We start from the raw sequence: 26,018 nt of genomic DNA, 5'->3' as shown, positions 1-26,018 counted from the left end.
TTATTTTGTTTTCATCCTTGTTTTCTTGTCTCTATCTCCATTTTGATGTATTTTTTCTTTTGATTTGTTGCTGGTTTATTGTGTACATTTACTTCAGTCTAATTGTGATTGCCGAGTAAATGAAGATCTACAAATTTCACATGGAAATGGTTTGTATATTCATATGCACTTTCAAATGCGGAATCGGAGAAAACTAATGACCATATATTTCACAAGGGTTTATAACTTTTTTTGTTTTATTTTACTTCAGTCGAAGTTCTCAGAAATCAAGGGTCCCCTGTACAGAGAGACATTAGACACTCAGGGACAGTGTCTAGTAGACATTCACGTTCTCTCCTGCAGTGTGTATCGACTTGTGTCTGTTCAATGTTGATGTATAAGAAAACGAACGTCCACATATTTCACAATGAAATGGTTTTTCTCCTGTGTGTATACGTAAGTGACCTCTTAATGTTGATTGATCAGAAAATGAAGTGCCACAAATTTCACAAGAATATGGTTTCTCTCCAGTGTGTATACGTAAGTGACGTTTTAATGTTGATTGATCAGAAAATGAAGTGCCACATATTTCACAAGAATATGGTTTTTCTCCAGTGTGTATACGTAAGTGACGTTTTAACTTTGATTGCTGAGTGAATGAAGATCCACAAATTTCACATGGAAATGGTTTGTCCCCAGTGTGTATAGTCATATGCGCTTTCATATCTGGAAGCCGAGAGAATGAACGTCCACATATTTCACATGAAAATGGTTTGTCCCCAGTGTGTGTACTCATATGTGCTTTTAAATGAGGAAGCTGAGAAAACGAATAACCACATATTTGACATGAATGGGGTTTATAACCAGTGTGTATCAACTTGTGTCTGTTCAATGCTGATTTATTAGAAAATGAATGCCCACATATTTCACAATGAAATGGTTTTTCTCCTGTGTGTATACGCAAGTGACCTCTTAATGTTGATTGTTCAGAAAATGAAGTGCCACAAATTTCACATGAAAATGGTTTCTCTCCAGTGTGTATACGCTTGTGAGTGTTAAGGCTTGATTTGCTGGGAAACGTCGATTCACAGAATGTACATGAGAATCGTTTCTCTTTCTTTGCCTTGGCCATTTTATCTGAAAATAAAGAAAATACAAATGAAAGAATTTCATTTTTATACAAACTCTATTCTTATGAAATTTGTCGAGTTTCTTCTTTCACTAAATTCAAATTTAGAAAACCACCTTAATGCATATCAGACATATCCTCGAGTGTCTAAGTTGGTTGTTTTTGTTTTACGGCAAATCAACCCATTTCAGGTGATTTAATTCCAAATCCAGTTATTTTGAAGAAAAGTTTTTTAATAGAATATATTTGTTTTTTTTTATTTCAAGTCAGTTTCTATTTAACGCATAGTTAGGAACCTAACAGATACTACCACTCTGGGTCAGAGTGGACTTGGGAGTAATGGAATTAAAGGGTAGCTCCACACTCCCCAAAGCCTGCAAGCTGGGGCCTCATCATCAGATATAGTTTAAGGTCATATCCAAACCCGAGTGTCTAAGGTCTTTCTGTACAGGGGTTTGCCAGAACAACCTGGCATGGAGATATTTTCCCTAGAAGTAAAGCCGGACCAAATATTCAAAATAACATGGTAATCACAACCCAAATAACATCTCTTCAATCTTGGTAATATACAGTTAGAGCACGAAGTTGGATACTCCACCAGACTAGACAAATTCTTGTCCTGGAATCCAGTAAGACCAAGAGACCAAAACAAAAGACGTACTACAACATATGGAAATGGTTAATTGGAGAGAGGAAAATTATGTTCTCAATTACTTTACTAATTCAGAACTTTAATAGAACATTCGAATATCTACGTATCTTGTATAGAGTTCAAGTGTTAGCCCCTGGTTGTGGATGAAAGATATACTACAACATATGAAAATGGTTAATTGGGGAAAGGAAAACTACGTTCTCAATTTCTGTATCTCATATAGAGTTGAAGTGTTAGCCCCAGGAAGAGGGTCTCTTGATTTCTGAGAACTTTGGCTGAAATAAAATAAAACAAAAAAAGAGAAAAAGCACTCGAGATTTTATCACCAAGAGATAATGAACCATTGGACATATTAACTCCTACTGATGTGTTTCCTTTCTAGTGGTCGATAAGATATCCAACAGTTCATCTACAATATGTCATCATTTTTTTACCGTTTTTTCATTTTTAACTTGAAGCATAAAAATATTGAACACAAAAAAGAAAAAGAAATTAACATCATTGGAATGCTTTTCCATCAATGTAATTCTTTTAAAAATTGACCCATAAATAAAAAAGATATGACTTGTTGAAGCACATTAGGTATATAATATTGCATATGTTCACAAAAATACAGCATACACTTGTAATGCTAAAACAATGCAATTTGCTATTTACAATCCAATCTGTAGTATTTGAATCCATGGCCCAAAGTGGCATGAGAGTGTGTAATTTGATGTAATTCTCATATCAATAAGGCTACACACTGGAATGAGGTAATATAATGCCAGCAGTCAAGATGGCGGAAGTCAGGTTTGTGAGAACCGGACTGAACGGGTCAGAACTGAGAATGTTCGAATGCTGACAAGAATTCATTTCTCTTTGTTTTTTTTTTAATTAGAGAGTGTTTTTTTAATTAGAGAGTGTTTTTTTAATTAGAGAGTGTTTTCATTACATTCCAAGAGAGAAGATTGGGGGGGGGGTGAAAGAACCACTGTAGAACACGCCCACTCGCTGTGTCATCTCTTGGTTGGAAAGTTGAAGAGATTTTTTTATTTAACTCGTATTCATCTCAAACAAGGCATATTGCCACTTGCATGTAACTATTTGGAATCATGCCTACAGGGACACTATGTAAAAAGTTGAGCAGCGAGATGTCTGTTCACATTACATTTAAAGTTCTGCATGTCAGTGCAGCCAGGAGGCAGGAATAAGAAAACAGGGAGGGGCTAAAACTATTCAAAACTGTTCAAGCAGAAATATTTTAGAAAATGATGTGACATTTGGAATATGAAATAACATTTATAAAACAGTGACAGGAAAATAATAAATAAAAATAAAAGCGGAGTGATCTGTGTTCTTTTTTTAAAAATTAAAATATCAATTAATTAAATAAACTACTTTAGAAAATGACGTGACATTTGGGATATGAAATAACATTGAAATTTACCCACAAATAAAAAAGATATGACTTGTTGAAGCACATTAGGTATGTAATATTGTCAATGTTCATGAAAATACAGCATACGCTTGTAATGCTCAAACAACGCAAGGAAATTTGCAATCCAATCTCTAGTATTTGGGCATGAAACAATTAAAACGACTCTTGTATTAAGGCATTTTGAAATTTTGTCTGAATTTATTGTCCCAAAACAAAAATAGATTTAAATCATTTTTATAAAAACAAATAATTTGATATTTACATAAAGTCAAAAAATGTATAAAATATTTGTCCCGAACATATAATGAATACAACTGGTACCCCAACTTTTATTAGTTTGCGCTCCTTGATTTATGGGGCCATAAACATGACACCAACAGATTATTAAAGAGGAGATATTCCTCTACAAAACGATGCCTTTTTCGGAATTCTTACTATAAAATTTCTTTCATGTTTCTTTCACTGAAGTTTTCAAGTTGGATTTTTTTTTAGAAAAACCACTTATAACCTTTTAATAACCTCACCATGTTATTAAGTGACCTTTTTTCTTTAAAATGATACCATTTTTATATACTTAGAGACTCACAATATGAAGCGCAACAAATTTGAAAAACATCAACATTTTTTTGTGTAAAAAATAAAGCAACATTTACCAAAATTAGAGGAATAACTTGAAAAATCCTGAAAAAAATACTATTAAAGACACAAGAAAAAGAATTATATATCTATAAAGACAAAAGATTAAATTTTATTTAAATCAAAACCATATCAAAATAACCCAAAAAACAAACGAGATATCGCAAGTTGAAGTTAAGGGAAATTTTACTTTATTTACTAGTTTTCGCACCTAAACTAGGCCAGTTTGGGATACCTAATACAACTGGTAAAGGAGGGTTGGACCAAGTGTTTTTCTGTTCATTTGTTTGCACTTTTCTCAATAATAAAAATAAAAACATTGCACAAACATTTGTCATGGTGAAAGTAAATTTTTTACTTGTGGAAGGAAACCCTGCATGTTTGGCTTGTTTCTTTCAAAGACCATGTTGGTTTGAGGTCTTGATATTTCTCTCTTTTATTTTCCTTCAGCCAATGTTCCCAAAAATCAAGGGAACCCCTTCTTGGAGTTAACACTTGATCTATATATGAGATACATAGACATTCGAATGTTCCATTAAAGTTCTTTATTTCTCAAACACTACATTAGTGAAGAAATTGAGAACATAGTTTTCCTCTCCCCAATTAACCATTTTCATATGTTGTAGTATATCTTTCATCCGCAACCTGGGGCTAACACTTTCACGAGACATACCAAAAAATTGAACCATCTTTGGTTACCCCATAAACTTGTTTGGCAAGTGTGGGATTATAAAATTTCCAAGTTCGTCTCACTTTTTTAATCGGAAATTAGTGCGGAATCGATAATTGTATCGGAATCGGGAATTTAGTGCTGAATCGAAATTTAGTGCGGAATCGATAATTGTATCGGAATCGGGAATTTAGTGTGGAATCGGAAATTAGTGCGGAATCGATAATTGTATCGGAATCGGGAATTTAGTGCGGAATCGGAAATTAGTGCGGAATCGATAATTGCATCGGAATCGGGAATTTAGTGCGGAATCGGGAATTTAGTGCGGAATTGGAATTTAGTGCGGAATCGATAATTGTATCGGAATCGGGAATTTAGTGCTGAATCGAAATTTAGTGCGGAATCGATAATTGTATCGGAATCGGGAATTTAGTGTGGAATCGGAAATTAGTGCGGAATCGATACTTGTATCGGAATCGGAAATTTAGTGTGGAATCGGAAATTAGTGCGGAATCGATAATTGTATCGGAATCGGAATTTAGTGCGGAATCGATAATTGTATAGGAATCGGGAATTTAGTGTGGAATCGGAAATTAGTGCGGAATCGATAATTGTATCGGAATCGGGCATTTAGTGCGGAATCGATAATTGTATCGGAATCGGGAATTTAGTGCGGAATTGGAATTCAGTGCAGAATACATAATTGTATCGGAATCGGGAATTTAGTGTGGAATCGGAATTTAGTGCGGAATCGATAATTGTATCGGAAGCGGGAATTTAGTGCGGAATCGGAAATTAGTGCGGAATCGATAATTGTATCGGAATCGGGACTTTAGTGCGGAATCGATAATTGTATCGGAATCGGGAATTTAGTGCTGAATCGAAATTTAGTGCGGAATCGATAATTGTATCGGAATCGGGAATTTAGTGCGGAATCGGGAATTTAGTGTGGAATTGGAATTTAGTGCGGAATCGATAATTGTATCGGAATCGGGAATTTAGTGCTGAATCGAAATTTAGTGCGGAATCGATAATTGTATCGGAATCGGGAATTTAGTGTGGAATCGGAAATTAGTGCGGAATTGATACTTGTATCGGAATCGGAAATTTAGTGTGGAATCGGAAATTAGTGCAGAATCGATAATTGTATCGGAAGCGGGAATTTAGTGCGGAATCGGAAATTAGTGCAGAATCGATAATTGTATCGGAATCGGAAATTAGCGCGGAATCGATAATTGTATCAGAATCGGGAATTTAGTGCGGAATCGGAAATTAGTGCGGAATCGATAATTGTATCGGAATCGGGAATTTAGTGCGGAATCGGAATTTAGTGCGGAATCGATAATTGTATAGGAATCGGGAATTTAGTGTGGAATCGGAAATTAGTGCGGAATCGATAATTGTATCAGAATCGGGCATTTAGTGCGGAATCGATAATTGTATCGGAATCGGGAATTTAGTGTGGAATCGGAATTTAGTGCGGAATCAGTAATTGTATCCGAATCGGGAATTTAGTGTGGAATCGGATATTAGTGCGGAATCGATAATTGTATCGGAATCGGGACTTTAATGCGGAATCGATAATTGTATCGGAATCGGGAATTTAGTGCTGAATCGAAATTTAGTGCGGAATCGATAATTGTATCGGAATCGGGAATTTAGTGTGGAATCGGAAATTAGTGCGGAATCGATAATTGTATCGGAATCGGGAATTTAGTGCTGAATCGGAAATTAGTGCGGAATCGATAATTGTATCGGAATCGGGAATTTAGTGCTGAATCGGAAATTAGTGCAGAATCGATAATTGTATCGGAATCGGAAATTTAGTGCTGAATCGGAAATTAGTGCAGAATCGATAATTGTATCGGAATCGGGAATTTAGTGCTGAATCGGAAATTAGTGCGGAATCGATAATTGCATCGGAATCGGGAATTTAGTGCGGAATCGGGAATTTAGTGCGGAATTGGAATTTAGTGCGGAATCGATAATTGTATCGGAATCGGGAATTTAGTGCTGAATCGAAATTTAGTGCGGAATCGATAATTGTATCGGAATCGGGAATTTAGTGTGGAATCGGAAATTAGTGTGAAATCGATAATTGTATCGGAATCGGGAATTTAGTGCGGAATCGGGAATTTAGTGCGGAATAAATAATTGTAGCGGAATCGGGAATTTAGTGCGGAATCGGAAATTAGTGCGGAATCGATTATTGTATCGGAATCGGGAATTTATTGCGGAATCGGGAATTTAGTGCGGAATCGATAATTGTATCGGAATCGGGAATTTAGTGCGGAATTGGAAATTAGTGCGGAATCAATAATTGTATCGGAATCGGGAATTTAGTGCGGAATCGGGAATTAATGCGGAATCGATAATTGTATCGGAATCAGGAATTTAGTGCAGAATCGATAATTGTATCGGAAGCGGGAATTTAGTGCGGAATCGGAAATTAGTGCGGAATCGGTAATTGTATCGGAATCGGGAATTTAGTGCGGAATCGGAAATTAGTGCGGAATCGATAATTGTATCGGAATCGGGAATTTAGTGCGGAATCGGAATTTAGTGCGGCATCGATAATTGTATCGGAATCGGGAATTTAGTGCGGAATCGGAAATTAGTGCGGAATCGATAATTGTATCGGAATCGGGACTTTAGTGCGGAATCGGAATTTAGTGCGGAATCGATAATTGTATAGGAATCGGGAATTTAGTGTGGAATCGGAAATTAGTGCGGAATCGATAATTGTATCGGAATCGGGAATTTAGTGCGGAATCGATAATTGTATCGGAATCGGGAATTTAGTGCGGAATTGGCATTTAGTGCGGAATCGCTAATTGTATCGGAATCGGGAATTTAGTGTGGAATCGGAAATTAGTGCGGAATCGATAATTGTATCGGAATCGGGAATTTAGTGCGGAATCGGAATTTAGTGCGGAATCGATAATTGTATCGGAATCGGGAATTTAGTGTGGAATCGGATATTAGTGCGGAATCGATAATTGTATCGGAATCGGGACTTTAGTGCGGAATCGATAATTGTATCGGAATCGGGAATTTAGTGCTGCATCGAAATTTAGTGCAGAATCGATAATTGTATCGGAATCGGGAATTTAGTGTGGAATCGGAAATTAATGCGGAATCGATAATTGTATCGGAATCGGGAATTAAGTGCGGAATCGAAAATTAGTGCGGAATCAACATTTGTATCGGAATCAGGAATTTAGTGCGGAATCAATAATTGTATCGGAATCAGGAATTTAGTGCGGAATCAATAATTGTATCGGAATCGGGAATTTAGTGCGGAATCGGAAATTAGTGCGGAATCGATAATTGTATCGGAATCAGGAATTTAGTGCGGAATAGATAATTGTATCGGAATCGGAAATTTAGTGTGGAATCGGAAATTAGTGCAGAATCGATAATTGTATCGGAATCGGGAATTTAGTGCGGAATCGGGAATTTAGTGCGGAATTGGAATTTAGTGCGGAATCGATAATTGTATCGGAATCGGGAATTTAGTGCTGAATCGATAATTGTATCGGAATCGGGAATTTAGTGTGGAATCGGAAATTAGTGCGGAATCGATACTTGTATCGGAATCGGAAATTTAGTGTGGAATCGGAAATTAGTGCAGAATCGATAATTGTATCGGAATCGGGAATTTAGTGCGGAATCGGGAATTTAGTGCGGAATTGGAATTTAGTGCGGAATCGATAATTGTATCGGAATCGGGAATTTAGTGCTGAATCGATAATTGTATCGGAATCGGGAATTTAGTGTGGAATCGGAAATTAGTGCGGAATCGATACTTGTATCGGAATCGGAAATTTAGTGTGGAATCGGAAATTAGTGCAGAATCGATAATTGTATTGGAAGCGGGAATTTAGTGCGGAATCGGGAATTTAGTGCGGAATTGGAATTTAGTGCGGAATCGATAATTGTATCGGAATCGGGAATTTAGTGCTGAATCGATAATTGTATCGGAATCGGGAATTTAGTGTGGAATCGGAAATTAGTGCGGAATCGATACTTGTATCGGAATCGGAAATTTAGTGTGGAATCGGAAATTAGTGCAGAATCGATAATTGTATCGGAATCGGGAATTTAGTGCGGAATCGGAAATTTAGTGCGGAATTGGAATTTAGTGCGGAATCGATAATTGTATCGGAATCGGGAATTTAGTGCTGAATCGATAATTGTATCGGAATCGGGAATTTAGTGTGGAATCGGAAATTAGTGCGGAATCGATACTTGTATCGGAATCGGAAATTTAGTGTGGAATCGGAAATTAGTGCAGAATCGATAATTGTATCGGAATCGGGAATTTAGTGCGGAATCGGAAATTTAGTGCGGAATTGGAATTTAGTGCGGAATCGATAATTGTATCGGAATCGGGAATTTAGTGCTGAATCGATAATTGTATCGGAATCGGGAATTTAGTGTGGAATCGGAAATTAGTGCGGAATCGATACTTGTATCGGAATCGGAAATTTAGTGTGGAATCGGAAATTAGTGCAGAATCGATAATTGTATCGGAATCGGGAATTTAGTGCGGAATCGGAAATTTAGTGCGGAATTGGAATTTAGTGCGGAATCGATAATTGTATCGGAATCGGGAATTTAGTGCTGAATCGATAATTGTATCGGAATCGGGAATTTAGTGTGGAATCGGAAATTAGTGCGGAATCGATACTTGTATCGGAATCGGAAATTTAGTGTGGAATCGGAAATTAGTGCAGAATTGATAATTGTATCGGAATCGGGAATTTAGTGCGGAATCGGAAATTTAGTGCGGAATTGGAATTTAGTGCGGAATCGATAATTGTATCGGAATCGGGAATTTAGTGCTGAATCGATAATTGTATCGGAATCGGGAATTTAGTGTGGAATCGGAAATTAGTGCGGAATCGATACTTGTATCGGAATCGGAAATTTAGTGTGGAATCGGAAATTAGTGCAGAATCGATAATTGTATCGGAATCGGGAATTTAGTGCGGAATCGGAAATTTAGTGCGGAATTGGAATTTAGTGCGGAATCGATAATTGTATCGGAATCGGGAATTTAGTGCTGAATCGATAATTGTATCGGAATCGGGAATTTAGTGTGGAATCGGAAATTAGTGCGGAATCGATACTTGTATCGGAATCGGAAATTTAGTGTGGAATCGGAAATTAGTGCAGAATCGATAATTGTATCGGAATCGGGAATTTAGTGCGGAATCGGAAATTTAGTGCGGAATTGGAATTTAGTGCGGAATCGATAATTGTATCGGAATCGGGAATTTAGTGCTGAATCGATAATTGTATCGGAATCGGGAATTTAGTGTGGAATCGGAAATTAGTGCGGAATCGATACTTGTATCGGAATCGGAAATTTAGTGTGGAATCGGAAATTAGTGCAGAATCGATAATTGTATCGGAATCGGGAATTTAGTGCGGAATCGGAAATTTAGTGCGGAATTGGAATTTAGTGCGGAATCGATAATTGTATCGGAATCGGGAATTTAGTGCTGAATCGATAATTGTATCGGAATCGGGAATTTAGTGTGGAATCGGAAATTAGTGCGGAATCGATACTTGTATCGGAATCGGAAATTTAGTGTGGAATCGGAAATTAGTGCAGAATCGATAATTGTATCGGAATCGGGAATTTAGTGCGGAATCGGAAATTTAGTGCGGAATTGGAATTTAGTGCGGAATCGATAATTGTATCGGAATCGGGAATTTAGTGCTGAATCGATAATTGTATCGGAATCGGGAATTTAGTGTGGAATCGGAAATTAGTGCGGAATCGATACTTGTATCGGAATCGGAAATTTAGTGTGGAATCGGAAATTAGTGCAGAATCGATAATTGTATCGGAATCGGGAATTTAGTGCGGAATCGGAAATTTAGTGCGGAATTGGAATTTAGTGCGGAATCGATAATTGTATCGGAATCGGGAATTTAGTGCTGAATCGATAATTGTATCGGAATCGGGAATTTAGTGTGGAATCGGAAATTAGTGCGGAATCGATACTTGTATCGGAATCGGAAATTTAGTGTGGAATCGGAAATTAGTGCAGAATCGATAATTGTATCGGAATCGGGAATTTAGTGCGGAATCGGAAATTTAGTGCGGAATTGGAATTTAGTGCGGAATCGATAATTGTATCGGAATCGGGAATTTAGTGCTGAATCGATAATTGTATCGGAATCGGGAATTTAGTGTGGAATCGGAAATTAGTGCGGAATCGATACTTGTATCGGAATCGGAAATTTAGTGTGGAATCGGAAATTAGTGCAGAATCGATAATTGTATCGGAATCGGGAATTTAGTGCGGAATCGGAAATTTAGTGCGGAATTGGAATTTAGTGCGGAATCGATAATTGTATCGGAATCGGGAATTTAGTGCTGAATCGATAATTGTATCGGAATCGGGAATTTAGTGTGGAATCGGAAATTAGTGCGGAATCGATACTTGTATCGGAATCGGAAATTTAGTGTGGAATCGGAAATTAGTGCAGAATCGATAATTGTATCGGAATCGGGAATTTAGTGCGGAATCGGAAATTTAGTGCGGAATTGGAATTTAGTGCGGAATCGATAATTGTATCGGAATCGGGAATTTAGTGCTGAATCGATAATTGTATCGGAATCGGGAATTTAGTGTGGAATCGGAAATTAGTGCGGAATCGATACTTGTATCGGAATCGGAAATTTAGTGTGGAATCGGAAATTAGTGCAGAATCGATAATTGTATCGGAATCGGGAATTTAGTGCGGAATCGGAAATTTAGTGCGGAATTGGAATTTAGTGCGGAATCGATAATTGTATCGGAATCGGGAATTTAGTGCTGAATCGATAATTGTATCGGAATCGGGAATTTAGTGTGGAATCGGAAATTAGTGCGGAATCGATACTTGTATCGGAATCGGAAATTTAGTGTGGAATCGGAAATTAGTGCAGAATCGATAATTGTATCGGAATCGGGAATTTAGTGCGGAATCGGAAATTTAGTGCGGAATTGGAATTTAGTGCGGAATCGATAATTGTATCGGAATCGGGAATTTAGTGCTGAATCGATAATTGTATCGGAATCGGGAATTTAGTGTGGAATCGGAAATTAGTGCGGAATCGATACTTGTATCGGAATCGGAAATTTAGTGTGGAATCGGAAATTAGTGCAGAATCGATAATTGTATCGGAATCGGGAATTTAGTGCGGAATCGGAAATTTAGTGCGGAATTGGAATTTAGTGCGGAATCGATAATTGTATCGGAATCGGGAATTTAGTGCTGAATCGATAATTGTATCGGAATCGGGAATTTAGTGTGGAATCGGAAATTAGTGCGGAATCGATACTTGTATCGGAATCGGAAATTTAGTGTGGAATCGGAAATTAGTGCAGAATCGATAATTGTATCGGAATCGGGAATTTAGTGCGGAATCGGGAATTTAGTGCGGAATTGGAATTTAGTGCGGAATCGATAATTGTATCGGAATCGGGAATTTAGTGCTGAATCGATAATTGTATCGGAATCGGGAATTTAGTGTGGAATCGGAAATTAGTGCGGAATCGATACTTGTATCGGAATCGGAAATTTAGTGTGGAATCGGAAATTAGTGCAGAATCGATAATTGTATTGGAATCGGGAATTTAGTGCGGAATTGGAATTTAGTGCGGAATCGATAATTGTATCGGAATCGGAAATTTAGTGTGGAATCGGAAATTAGTGCAGAATCGATAATTGTATTGGAATCGGGAATTTAGTGCGGAATTGGAATTTAGTGCTGAATCGATAATTGTATCGGAATCGGAAATTTAGTGTGGAATCGGAAATTAGTGCAGAATCGATAATTGTATTGGAATCGGAAATTTAGTGTGGAATCGGAAATTAGTGCAGAATCGATACTTGTATCGGAATCGGAAATTTAGTGTGGAATCGGAAATTAGTGCAGAATCGATAATTGTATTGGAATCGGGAATTTAGTGCGGAATTGGAATTTAGTGCGGAATCGATAATTGTATCGGAATCGGAAATTTAGTGTGGAATCGGAAATTAGTGCGGAATCGATACTTGTATCGGAATCGGAAATTTAGTGTGGAATCGGAAATTAGTGCAGAATCGATACTTGTATTGGAATCGGGAATTTAGTGCGGAATTGGAATTTAGTGCGGAATCGATAATTGTATCGGAATCGGGAATTTAGTGCTGAATCGATAATTGTATCGGAATCGGGAATTTAGTGTGGAATCGGAAATTAGTGCGGAATCGATACTTGTATCGGAATCGGAAATTTAGTGTGGAATCGGAAATTAGTGCAGAATCGATAATTGTATTGGAATCGGGAATTTAGTGCGGAATTGGAATTTAGTGCGGAATCGATAATTGTATCGGAATCGGGAATTTAGTGTGGAATCGGAAATTAGTGCAGAATCGATAATTGTATTGGAATCGGAAATTTAGTGTGGAATCGGAAATTAGTGCAGAATCGATACTTGTATCGGAATCGGAAATTTAGTGTGGAATCGGAAATTAGTGCAGAATCGATAATTGTATTGGAATCGGGAATTTAGTGCGGAATTGGAATTTAGTGCGGAATCGATAATTGTATCGGAATCGGAAATTTAGTGTGGAATCGGAAATTAGTGCGGAATCGATACTTGTATCGGAATCGGAAATTTAGTGTGGAATCGGAAATTAGTGCAGAATCGATACTTGTATTGGAATCGGGAATTTAGTGCGGAATTGGAATTTAGTGCGGAATCGATAATTGTATCGGAATCGGGAATTTAGTGTGGAATCGGAAATTAGTGCGGAATCGATACTTGTATCGGAATCGGAAATTTAGTGTGGAATCGGAAATTAGTGCAGAATCGATAATTGTATCGGAATCGGGAATTTAGTGTGGAATCGGAAATTAGTGCGGAATCGATAATTGTATCGGAATCGGAAATTTAGTGTGGAATCGGAAATTAGTGCAGAATCGATAATTGTATTGGAATCGGGAATTTAGTGCGGAATTGGAATTTAGTGCGGAATCGATAATTGTATCGGAATCGGGAATTTAGTGTGGAATCGGAAATTAGTGCAGAATCGATAATTGTATTGGAATCGGAAATTTAGTGTGGAATCGGAAATTAGTGCAGAATCGATACTTGTATCGGAATCGGAAATTTAGTGTGGAATCGGAAATTAGTGCAGAATCGATAATTGTATTGGAATCGGGAATTTAGTGCGGAATTGGAATTTAGTGCGGAATCGATAATTGTATCGGAATCGGAAATTTAGTGTGGAATCGGAAATTAGTGCGGAATCGATACTTGTATCGGAATCGGAAATTTAGTGTGGAATCGGAAATTAGTGCAGAATCGATACTTGTATTGGAATCGGGAATTTAGTGCGGAATTGGAATTTAGTGCGGAATCGATAATTGTATCGGAATCGGGAATTTAGTGTGGAATCGGAAATTAGTGCGGAATCGATACTTGTATCGGAATCGGAAATTTAGTGTGGAATCGGAAATTAGTGCAGAATCGATAATTGTATCGGAATCGGGAATTTAGTGCGGAATCGGGAATTTAGTGCGGAATTGGAATTTAGTGCGGAATCGATAATTGTATCGGAATCGGGAATTTAGTGCTGAATCGATAATTGTATCGGAATCGGGAATTTAGTGTGGAATCGGAAATTAGTGCGGAATCGATACTTGTATCGGAATCGGAAATTTAGTGTGGAATCGGAAATTAGTGCAGAATCGATAATTGTATTGGAATCGGGAATTTAGTGCGGAATTGGAATTTAGTGCGGAATCAATAATTGTATCGGAATCGGAAATTTAGTGTGGAATCGGAAATTAGTGCGGAATCGATACTTGTATCGGAATCGGGAATTTAGTGTGGAATCGGAAATTAGTGCAGAATCGATACTTGTATCGGAATCGGAAATTTAGTGTGGAATCGGAAATTAGTGCAGAATCGATAATTGTATTGGAATCGGAAATTTAGTGTGGAATCGGAAATTAGTGCAGAATCGATACTTGTATCGGAATCGGAAATTTAGTGTGGAATCGGAAATTAGTGCAGAATCGATAATTGTATTGGAATCGGGAATTTAGTGCGGAATTGGAATTTAGTGCGGAATCGATAATTGTATCGGAATCGGAAATTTAGTGTGGAATCGGAAATTAGTGCGGAATCGATACTTGTATCGGAATCGGAAATTTAGTGTGGAATCGGAAATTAGTGCAGAATCGATACTTGTATTGGAATCGGGAATTTAGTGCGGAATTGGAATTTAGTGCGGAATCGATAATTGTATCGGAATCGGGAATTTAGTGCTGAATCGATAATTGTATCGGAATCGGGAATTTAGTGTGGAATCGGAAATTAGTGCGGAATCGATACTTGTATCGGAATCGGAAATTTAGTGTGGAATCGGAAATTAGTGCAGAATCGATAATTGTATTGGAATCGGGAATTTAGTGCGGAATTGGAATTTAGTGCGGAATCGATAATTGTATCGGAATCGGGAATTTAGTGTGGAATCGGAAATTAGTGCAGAATCGATAATTGTATTGGAATCGGAAATTTAGTGTGGAATCGGAAATTAGTGCAGAATCGATACTTGTATCGGAATCGGAAATTTAGTGTGGAATCGGAAATTAGTGCAGAATCGATAATTGTATTGGAATCGGGAATTTAGTGCGGAATTGGAATTTAGTGCGGAATCGATAATTGTATCGGAATCGGAAATTTAGTGTGGAATCGGAAATTAGTGCGGAATCGATACTTGTATCGGAATCGGAAATTTAGTGTGGAATCGGAAATTAGTGCAGAATCGATACTTGTATTGGAATCGGGAATTTAGTGCGGAATTGGAATTTAGTGCGGAATCGATAATTGTATCGGAATCGGGAATTTAGTGTGGAATCGGAAATTAGTGCGGAATCGATACTTGTATCGGAATCGGAAATTTAGTGTGGAATCGGAAATTAGTGCAGAATCGATAATTGTATCGGAATCGGGAATTTAGTGCGGAATCGGGAATTTAGTGCGGAATTGGAATTTAGTGCGGAATCGATAATTGTATCGGAATCGGGAATTTAGTGCTGAATCGATAATTGTATCGGAATCGGGAATTTAGTGTGGAATCGGAAATTAGTGCGGAATCGATACTTGTATCGGAATCGGAAATTTAGTGTGGAATCGGAAATTAGTGCAGAATCGATAATTGTATTGGAATCGGGAATTTAGTGCGGAATTGGAATTTAGTGCGGAATCGATAATTGTATCGGAATCGGGAATTTAGTGTGGAATCGGAAATTAGTGCAGAATCGATAATTGTATTGGAATCGGGAATTTAGTGCGGAATTGGAATTTAGTGCGGAATCGATAATTGTATCGGAATCGGGAATTTAGTGCGGAATCGATAATTGTATCGGAATCGGGAATTTAGTGTGGAATCGGAAATTAGTGCGGAATCGATACTTGTATCGGAATCGGAAATTTAGTGTGGAATCGGAAATTAGTGCAGAATCGATAATTGTATCGGAATCGGGAATTTAGTGCGGAATCGGAAATTAGTGCGGAATCGATACTTGTATCGGAATCGGAAATTTAGTGTGGAATCGGAAATTAGTGCAGAATCGATAATTGTATTGGAATCGGGAATTTAGTGCGGAATTGGAATTTAGTGCGGAATCGATAATTGTATCGGAATCGGGAATTTAGTGTGGAATCGGAAATTAGTGAAGAATCGATAATTGTATCGGAATCGGGAATTTAGTGCGGAATTGGAATTTAGTGCTGAATCGATAATTGTATCGGAATCGGAAATTTAGTGTGGAATCGGAAATTAGTGCGGAATCGATACTTGTATCGGAATCGGAAATTTAGTGTGGAATCGGAAATTAGTGCGGAATCGATACTTGTATCGGAATCGGAAATTTAGTGTGGAATCGGAAATTAGTGCAGAATCGATAATTGTATCGGAATCGGGAATTTAGTGTGGAATCGGAAATTAGTGCGGAATCGATACTTGTATCGGAATCGGAAATTTAGTGTGGAATCGGAAATTAGTGCAGAATCGATAATTGTATTGGAATCGGGAATTTAGTGCGGAATTGGAATTTAGTGCGGAATCGATAATTGTATCGGAATCGGGAATTTAGTGTGGAATCGGAAATTAGTGCGGAATCGATAATTGTATCGGAATCGGAAATGTAGTGTGGAATCGGAAATTAGTGCAGAATTGATAATTGTATCGGAATCGGGAATTTAGTGCGGAATCGGGAATTTAGTGCGGAATTGGAATTTAGTGCGGAATCGATAATTGTATCGGAATCGGGAATTTAGTGCTGAATCGATAATTGTATCGGAATCGGGAATTTAGTGTGGAATCGGAAATTAGTGCGGAATCGATACTTGTATCGGAATCGGAAATTTAGTGTGGAATCGGAAATTAGTGCAGAATCGATAATTGTATTGGAAGCGGGAATTTAGTGCGGAATCGGGAATTTAGTGCGGAATTGGAATTTAGTGCGGAATCGATAATTGTATCGGAATCGGGAATTTAGTGCTGAATCGATAATTGTATCGGAATCGGGAATTTAGTGTGGAATCGGAAATTAGTGCGGAATCGATACTTGTATCGGAATCGGAAATTTAGTGTGGAATCGGAAATTAGTGCAGAATCGATAATTGTATTGGAAGCGGGAATTTAGTGCGGAATCGGGAATTTAGTGCGGAATTGGAATTTAGTGCGGAATCGATAATTGTATCGGAATCGGGAATTTAGTGCTGAATCGATAATTGTATCGGAATCGGGAATTTAGTGTGGAATCGGAAATTAGTGCGGAATCGATACTTGTATCGGAATCGGAAATTTAGTGTGGAATCGGAAATTAGTGCAGAATCGATAATTGTATTGGAAGCGGGAATTTAGTGCGGAATCGGGAATTTAGTGCGGAATTGGAATTTAGTGCGGAATCGATAATTGTATCGGAATCGGGAATTTAGTGCTGAATCGATAATTGTATCGGAATCGGGAATTTAGTGTGGAATCGGAAATTAGTGCGGAATCGATACTTGTATCGGAATCGGAAATTTAGTGTGGAATCGGAAATTAGTGCAGAATCGATAATTGTATCGGAATCGGGAATTTAGTGCGGAATCGGGAATTTAGTGCGGAATTGGAATTTAGTGCGGAATCGATAATTGTATCGGAATCGGGAATTTAGTGCTGAATCGATAATTGTATCGGAATCGGGAATTTAGTGTGGAATCGGAAATTAGTGCGGAATCGATACTTGTATCGGAATCGGAAATTTAGTGTGGAATCGGAAATTAGTGCAGAATCGATAATTGTATTGGAAGCGGGAATTTAGTGCGGAATCGGGAATTTAGTGCGGAATTGGAATTTAGTGCGGAATCGATAATTGTATCGGAATCGGGAATTTAGTGCTGAATCGATAATTGTATCGGAATCGGGAATTTAGTGTGGAATCGGAAATTAGTGCGGAATCGATACTTGTATCGGAATCGGAAATTTAGTGTGGAATCGGAAATTAGTGCAGAATCGATAATTGTATCGGAATCGGGAATTTAGTGCGGAATCGATAATTGTATCGGAATCGGGAATTTAGTGCGGAATCGGGAATTTAGTGCGGAATTGGAATTTAGTGCGGAATCGATAATTGTATCGGAATCGGGAATTTAGTGCTGAATCGATAATTGTATCGGAATCGGGAATTTAGTGCGGAATCGGGAATTTAGTGCGGAATCGGGAATTTAGTGCGGAATCGATAATTGTATCGGAAGCGGGAATTTAGTGCGGAATCGGAAATTTGTGCGGAATCGATAATTGTATCGGAATCGGGAATTTAGTGCGGAATCGGAAATTAGTGCGGAATCGATAATTGTATCGGAAGCGGGAATTTAGTGCTGAATTGGGAATGTTGTGCGGAATCGATAATTGTATCGGAATAGGGAATTTAGTGCGGAATCGGAAATTAGTGCGGAATCGATAATTGTATCGGAATCGGGAATTTAGTGCGGAATCGGAAATTAGTGCGGAATCGATAATTGTATCGAAATCGGGAATTTAGTGCGGAATCGATAATTGTATCGGAATCGGGAATTTAGTGCGGAATCGATAATTGTATCGGAAGCGGGAATTTAGTGCGGAATCGGAAATTAGTGCGGAATCGATAATTGTATTGGAATCGGGAATTTTGTGCGGAATCGATAATTGTATCGGAAGCGGGAATTTAGTGCGGAATCGGAAATTAGTGCTGAATCGATAATTGTATCGGAAGCGGGAATTTAGTGCGGAATCGATAATTGTATCGGAATCGGGAATTTAGTGCTGAATCGGAAGTTAGTGCGGAATCGATAATTGTATCGGAATCGGGAATTTAGTGCGGAATTGATAATTGTATCGGAAGCGGGAATTTAGTGCGGAATCGGAAAGTAGTGCGGAATCGATAATTGTATCGGAATCGGGAATTTTGTGCGGAATCGGGAATTTAGTGCGGAATAGATAATTGTATCGGAATCGGGAATTTAGTGCGGAATCGGAAATTAGTGCGGAATCGATAATTGTATCGGAATCGGGAATTTAGTGCGGAATAGGGAATTTAGTGCGGAATCGATAATTGTATCGGAATCAGGAATTTAGTGCGGAATCGATAATTGTATCGGAAGCGGGAATTTAGTGCGGAATCGGAAATTAGGGCGGAATCGATAATTGTATCGGAATCGGGAATTTAGTGCGGAATTGGGAATTTAGTGCGGAATCGATGATTGCATCGGAATCTGGAATGTAGTGCGGAATCGGAAATTAGTACGGAATCGATAATTGTATCGAAATCGGGAATTTAGTGCGGAATCGATAATTGTATCGGAATCGGGAATTTAGTGCGGAATCGGGAATTTAGTGCGGATTAATAATTGTATCGGAAGCGGGAATTTAGTGCGGAATCGGAAATTAGTGCGGAATCGATAATTGTATCGGAATCGGGAATTTTGTGCGGAATCGATAATTGTATCGGAAGCGGGAATGTAGTGCGGAATCGGAAATTAGTGCGGAATCGATAATTGTATCGGAAGCGGGAATTTAGTGCGGAATCGGGAATTTAGTGCGGAATCGATAATTGTATCGGAATCGGGAATTTAGTGCGGAATCAGAAATTAGTGCGGAATCGATAATTGTATCGGAATTGGGAATGTAGTGCGGAATCGATAATTGTATCGGAGCGGGAATTTAGTGCAGAATCAGAAATTAGTGCAGAATCGATAATTGTATCGGAATCGGGAATTTAGTGCGGAATCGATAATTGTATCGGAAGCAGGAATTTAGTGCGGAATCGGAAATTAGTGCGGAATCGATAATTGTATCGGAATCAGGAATTTAGTGCGGAATCGGGAATTTAGTGCGGAATCGATAATTGTATCGGAATCGGGAATTTAGTGCGGAATCGATAATTGTATCGGAACTGGGAATTTAGTGCGGAATCAGAAATTAGTGCGGAATCGATAATTGTATCGGAATCAGGAATTTAGTGCGGAATCGATAATTGTATCGGAATCGGGAATTTAGTGCGGAATCGGGAATTTTGTGCGGAATCGATAATTATATCGGAATCGGGAATTTAGTGCGGAATCGATAATTGTATCGGAAGCTGGAATTTAGTGCGGACTCGGGAATTTAGTGCGGAATCGATAATTGTATCGGAATCGGGAATTTAGTGCGGAATCGATAATTGTATCGGAAGCGGGAATTTAGTGCTGAATTGGGAATGTTGTGCGGAATCGATAATTGTATCGGAATAGGGAATTTAGTGCGGAATCGGAAATTAGTGCGGAATCGATAATTGTATCGGAATCGGGAATTTAGTGCGGAATCGGAAATTAGTGCGGAATCGATAATTGTATCGAAATCGGGAATTTAGTGCGGAATCGATAATTGTATCGGAATCGGGAATTTAGTGCGGAATCGATAATTGTATCGGAAGCGGGAATTTAGTGCGGAATCGGAAATTAGTGCGGAATCGATAATTGTATTGGAATCGGGAATTTTGTGCGGAATCGATAATTGTATCGGAAGCGGGAATTTAGTGCGGAATCGGAAATTAGTGCTGAATCGATAATTGTATCGGAAGCGGGAATTTAGTGTGGAATCGATAATTGTATCGGAATCGGGAATTTAGTGCTGAATCGGAAGTTAGTGCGGAATCGATAATTGTATCGGAATCGGGAATTTAGTGCGGAATTGATAATTGTATCGGAAGCGGGAATTTAGTGCGGAATCGGAAAGTAGTGCGGAATCGATAATTGTATCGGAATCGGGAATTTTGTGCGGAATCGGGAATTTAGTGCGGAATAGATAATTGTATCGGAATCGGGAATTTAGTGCGGAATCGGAAATTAGTGCGGAATCGATAATTGTATCGGAATCGGGAATTTAGTGCGGAATAGGGAATTTAGTGCGGAATCGATAATTGTATCGGAATCAGGAATTTAGTGCGGAATCGATAATTGTATCGGAAGCGGGAATTTAGTGCGGAATCGGAAATTAGTGCAGAATCGATAATTGTATCGGAATCGGGAATTTAGTGCGGAATTGGGAATTTAGTGCGGAATCGATGATTGCATCGGAATCTGGAATGTAGTGCTGAATCGGAAATTAGTACGGAATCGATAATTGTATCGAAATCGGGAATTTAGTGCGGAATCGATAATTGTATCGGAATCGGGAATTTAGTGCGGAATCGGGAATTTAGTGCGGATTAATAATTGTATCGGAAGCGGGAATTTAGTGCGGAATCGGAAATTAGTGCGGAATCGATAATTGTATCGGAATCGGGAATTTTGTGCGGAATCGATAATTGTATCGGAAGCGGGAATGTAGTGCGGAATCGGAAATTAGTGCGGAATCGATAATTGTATCGGAATTGGGAATTTAGTGCGGAATCGGGAATTTAGTGCGGAATCGATAATTGTATCGGAATCAGGAATTTAGTGCGGAATCAGAAATTAGTGCGGAATCGATAATTGTATCGGAATCGGGAATGTAGTGCGGAATCGATAATTGTATCGGAGCGGGAATTTAGTGCGGAATCAGAAATTAGTGCAGAATCGATAATTGTATCGGAATCGGGAATTTAGTGCGGAATCGATAATTGTATCGGAAGCAGGAATTTAGTGCGGAATCGGAAATTAGTGCGGAATCGATAATTGTATCGGAATCAGGAATTTAGTGCGGAATCGGGAATTTAGTGCGGAATCAATAATTGTATCGGAATCGGGAATTTAGTGCGGAATCGATAATTGTATCGGAACTGGGAATTTAGTGCGGAATCGGAAATTAGTGCGGAATCGATAATTGTATCGGAATCAGGAATTTAGTGCGGAATCGATAATTGTATCGGAATCGGGAATTTAGTGCGGAATCGGGAATTTTGTGCGGAATCGATAATTATATCGGAATCGGGAATTTAGTGCGGAATCGATAATTGTATCGGAAGCTGGAATTTAGTGCGGAATCGGGAATTTAGTGCGGAATCGATAATTGTATCGGAATCGGGAATTTAGTGCGGAATCGATAATTGTATCGGAAGCTGGAATTTAGTGCGGAATCGATAATTGTATCGGAAGCGGGAATTTAGTGCGGAATCGGAAATTAGTGCGGAATCGATAATTGTATCGGAATCGGGAATGTAGTGCGGAATCAGGAATTTAGTGCGGAATCGATAATTGTATAGGAATCGGGAATTTAGTGCGGAATCAGGAATTTAGTGCGGAATCGATAATTGTATCGGAATTGGGAATTTAGTGCGGAATCGATAATTGTATCGGAAGCGGGAATTTAGTGCAGAATCGGGAATTTAGTGCGGAATGGATAATTGTATCGGAATCGGGAATTTAGTGCGGAATCGATAATTGTATCGGAAGCGGGAATTTAGTGCGGAATCGGAAATTAGTGCGGAATCGATAATTGTATCGGAATCGGGAATGTAGTGCGGAATCAGGAATTTAGTGCGGAATCGATAATTGTATAGGAATCGGGAATTTAGTGCGGAATCAGAAATTAGTGCGGAATCGATAATTGTATCGGAATCGGGAATTTAGTGCGGAATTAATAATTGTATCGGAATCGGGAATTATGTGCGGAATATGAAATTAGTGCTGAATCGATAATTGTATCGGAATCGGGAATTTAGTGCGGAATCGATAATTGTATCGGAAGCGGGAATTTAGTGCGGAATCGGAAATTAGTGCGGAATCGATAATTGTATCGGAATCGGGAATTTAGTGCAGAATCGGAAATTAGTGCGGAATCGATAATTGTATCGGAAGCGGGAATTTAGTGCTGAATCGGGAATGTAGTGCGGAATCGATAATTGTATCGGAATAGGGAATTTAGTGCGGAATCGGAAATTAGTGCGGAATCGATAATTGTATCGGAATCGGGAATTTAGTGCGGAATCGGAAATTAGTGCGGAATCGATAATTGTATCGAAATCGGGAATTTAGTGCGGAATCGATAATTGTATCGGAATCGGGAATTTAGTGCGGAATCGATAATTGTATCGGAAGCGGGAATTTAGTGCGGAATCGGAAATTAGTGCGGAATCGATAATTGTATTGGAATCGGGAATTTTGTGCGGAATCGATAATTGTATCGGAAGCGGGAATTTAGTGCGGAATCGGAAATTAGTGCTGAATCGATAATTGTATCGGAAGCGGGAATTTAGTGCGGAATCGGGAATTTAGTGCGGAATCGATAATTGTATCGGAATCGGGAATTTAGTGCTGAATCGGAAGTTAGTGCGGAATCGATAATTGTATCGGAATCGGGAATTTAGTGCGGAATTGATAATTGTATCGGAAGCGGGAATTTAGTGCGGAATCGGAAAGTAGTGCGGAATCGATAATTGTATCGGAATCGGGAATTTTGTGCGGAATCGGGAATTTAGTGCGGAATCGATAATTGTATCGGAATCGGGAATTTAGTGCGGAATCGGAAATTAGTGCGGAATCGATAATTGTATCGGAATCGGGAATTTAGTGCGGAATCGGGAATTTAGTGCGGAATCGATAATTGTATCGGAATCGGGAATTTAGTGCGGAATCGATAATTGTATCGGAAGCGGGAATTTAGTGCGGAATCGGAAATTAGTGCGGAATCGATAATTGTATCGGAATCGGGAATTTAGTGCGGAATTGGGAATTTAGTGCGGAATCGATGATTGCATCGGAATCTGGAATGTAGTGCGGAATCGGAAATTAGTACGGAATCGATAATTGTATCGAAATCGGGAATTTAGTGCGGAATCGATAATTGTATCGGAATCAGGAATTTAGTGCGGAATCGGGAATTTAGTGCGGATTAATAATTGTATCGGAAGCGGGAATTTAGTGCGGAATCGGAAATTAGTGCGGAATCGATAATTGTATCGGAATCGGGAATGTAGTGCGGAATCAGGAATTTAGTGCGGAATCGATAATTGTATAGGAATCGGGAATTTAGTGCGGAATCAGAAATTAGTGCGGAATCGATAATTGTATCGGAATCGGGAATTTAGTGCGGAATTAATAATTGTATCGGAATCGGGAATTATGTGCGGAATCAGAAATTAGTGCGGAATCGATAATTGTATCGGAATCGGGAATTTAGTGCGGAATCGATAATTGTATCGGAAGCGGGAATTTAGTGCGGAATCGGAAATTAGTGCGGAATCGATAATTGTATCGGAATCGGGAATTTAGTGCAGAATCGGAAATTAGTGCGGAATCGATAATTGTATCGGAAGCGGGAATTTAGTGCTAGATCGGGAATGTAGTGCGGAATCGATAATTGTATCGGAATAGGGAATTTAGTGCGGAATCGGAAATTAGTGCGGAATCTATAATTGTATCGGAATCGGGAATTTAGTGCGGAATCGGAAATTAGTGCGGAATCGATAATTGTATCGAAATCGGGAATTTAGTGCGGAATCGATAATTGTATCGGAATCGGGAATTTAGTGCGGAATCGATAATTGTATCGGAAGCGGGAATTTAGTGCGGAATCGGAAATTAGTGCGGAATCGATAATTGTATTGGAATCGGGAATTTTGTGCGGAATCGATAATTGCATCGGAAGCGGGAATTTAGTGCGGAATCGGAAATTAGTGCTGAATCGATAATTGTATCGGAAGCGGGAATTTAGTGCGGAATCGGGAATTTAGTGCGGAATCGATAATTGTATCGGAATCGGGAATTTAGTGCTGAATCGGAAGTTAGTGCGGAATCGATAATTGTATCGGAATCGGGAATTTAGTGCGGAATTGATAATTGTATCGGAAGCGGGAATTTAGTGCGGAATCGGAAAGTAGTGCGGAATAGATAATTGTATCGGAATCGGGAATTTTGTGCGGAATCGGGAATTTAGTGCGGAATCGATAATTGTATCGGAATCGGGAATTTAGTGCGGAATCGGAAATTAGTGCGGAATCGATAATTGTATCGGAATCGGGAATTTAGTGCGGAATCGGGAATTTAGTGCGGATTAATAATTGTATCGGAATCGGGAATTTTGTGCGGAATGGATAATTGTATCGGAAGCGGGAATGTAGTGCGGAATCGGAAATTAGTGCGGAATCGATAATTGTATCGGAATTGGGAATTTAGTGCGGAATCGGGAATTTAGTGCGGAATCGATAATTGTATCGGAATCGGGAATTTAGTGCGGAATCAGAAATTAGTGCGGAATCGATAATTGTATCGGAATCGGGAATGTAGTGCGGAATCGATAATTGTATCGGAGCGGGAATTTAGTGCGGAATCAGAAATTAGTGCAGAATCGATAATTGTATCGGAATCGGGAATTTAGTGCGGAATCGATAATTGTATCGGAAGCAGGAATTTAGTGCGGAATCGGAAATTAGTGCGGAATCGATAATTGTATCGGAATCAGGAATTTAGTGCGGAATCGGGAATTTAGTGCGGAATCGATAATTGTATCGGAATCGGGAATTTAGTGCGGAATCGATAATTGTATCGGAACTGGGAATTTAGTGCGGAATCGGAAATTAGTGCGGAATCGATAATTGTATCGGAATCAGGAATTTAGTGCGGAATCGATAATTGTATCGGAATCGGGAATTTAGTGCGGAATCGGGAATTTTGTGCGGAATCGATAATTGTATCGGAATCGGGAATTTAGTGCGGAATCGATAATTGTATCGGAAGCGGGAATTTAGTGCGGAATCGGAAATTAGTGCAAAATCGATAATTGTATCGGAATCAGGAATTTAGTGCGGAATCCATCATTGTATCGGAATCGGGAATTTAGTGCGGAATCGGAAATTAGTGCGGAATCGATAATTGTATCGGAATCGGGAATGTAGTGCGGAATCAGGAATTAAGTGCGAAATCGATAATTGTATCGGAATCGGGAATTTAGTGCGGAATTAATAATTGTATCGGAAGGGGGAATTTAGTGCGGAATCAGAAATTAGTGCGGAATCGATAATTGTATCGGAATCGGGAATTTAGTGCGG

At 38.8% G+C, this 26,018-nt stretch overlaps 2 protein-coding genes across 7 annotated transcripts in view; one reads left to right on the top strand and one right to left on the bottom strand.

Annotated features, from left to right (window-relative positions):
- LOC145270661 (uncharacterized) overlaps window positions 1–26,018 on the bottom strand; it is a 53,188-nt gene that overhangs the window by 1,232 nt on the left and 25,938 nt on the right. Inside the window, exon 2 of the mRNA XM_080126292.1 lies at window positions 1–1,116. This exon is cut by the window's left edge and continues 1,232 nt beyond it. Within this exon, the coding sequence (XP_079982418.1) occupies window positions 314–1,111 (798 nt within the window). The 5' untranslated portion in view covers window positions 1,112–1,116 and the 3' untranslated portion in view covers window positions 1–313. The remainder of the gene's footprint in view (window positions 1,117–26,018) is intronic.
- Window positions 1–26,018, top strand: part of LOC145270662 (uncharacterized) — a 111,579-nt gene that overhangs the window by 74,809 nt on the left and 10,752 nt on the right. The gene's annotated exons all lie outside the window — the stretch shown is intronic.

Source organism: Euprymna scolopes, chromosome 46 (assembly GCF_053919585.1).
Source record: "Euprymna scolopes isolate OS-2025 chromosome 46, ASM5391958v1, whole genome shotgun sequence".
Classification (NCBI taxonomy): domain Eukaryota; kingdom Metazoa; phylum Mollusca; class Cephalopoda; order Sepiida; family Sepiolidae; genus Euprymna; species Euprymna scolopes.
Note: the sequence above shows the minus strand (reverse complement) of the source record. Positions and strands in the feature narration are given on the sequence as shown.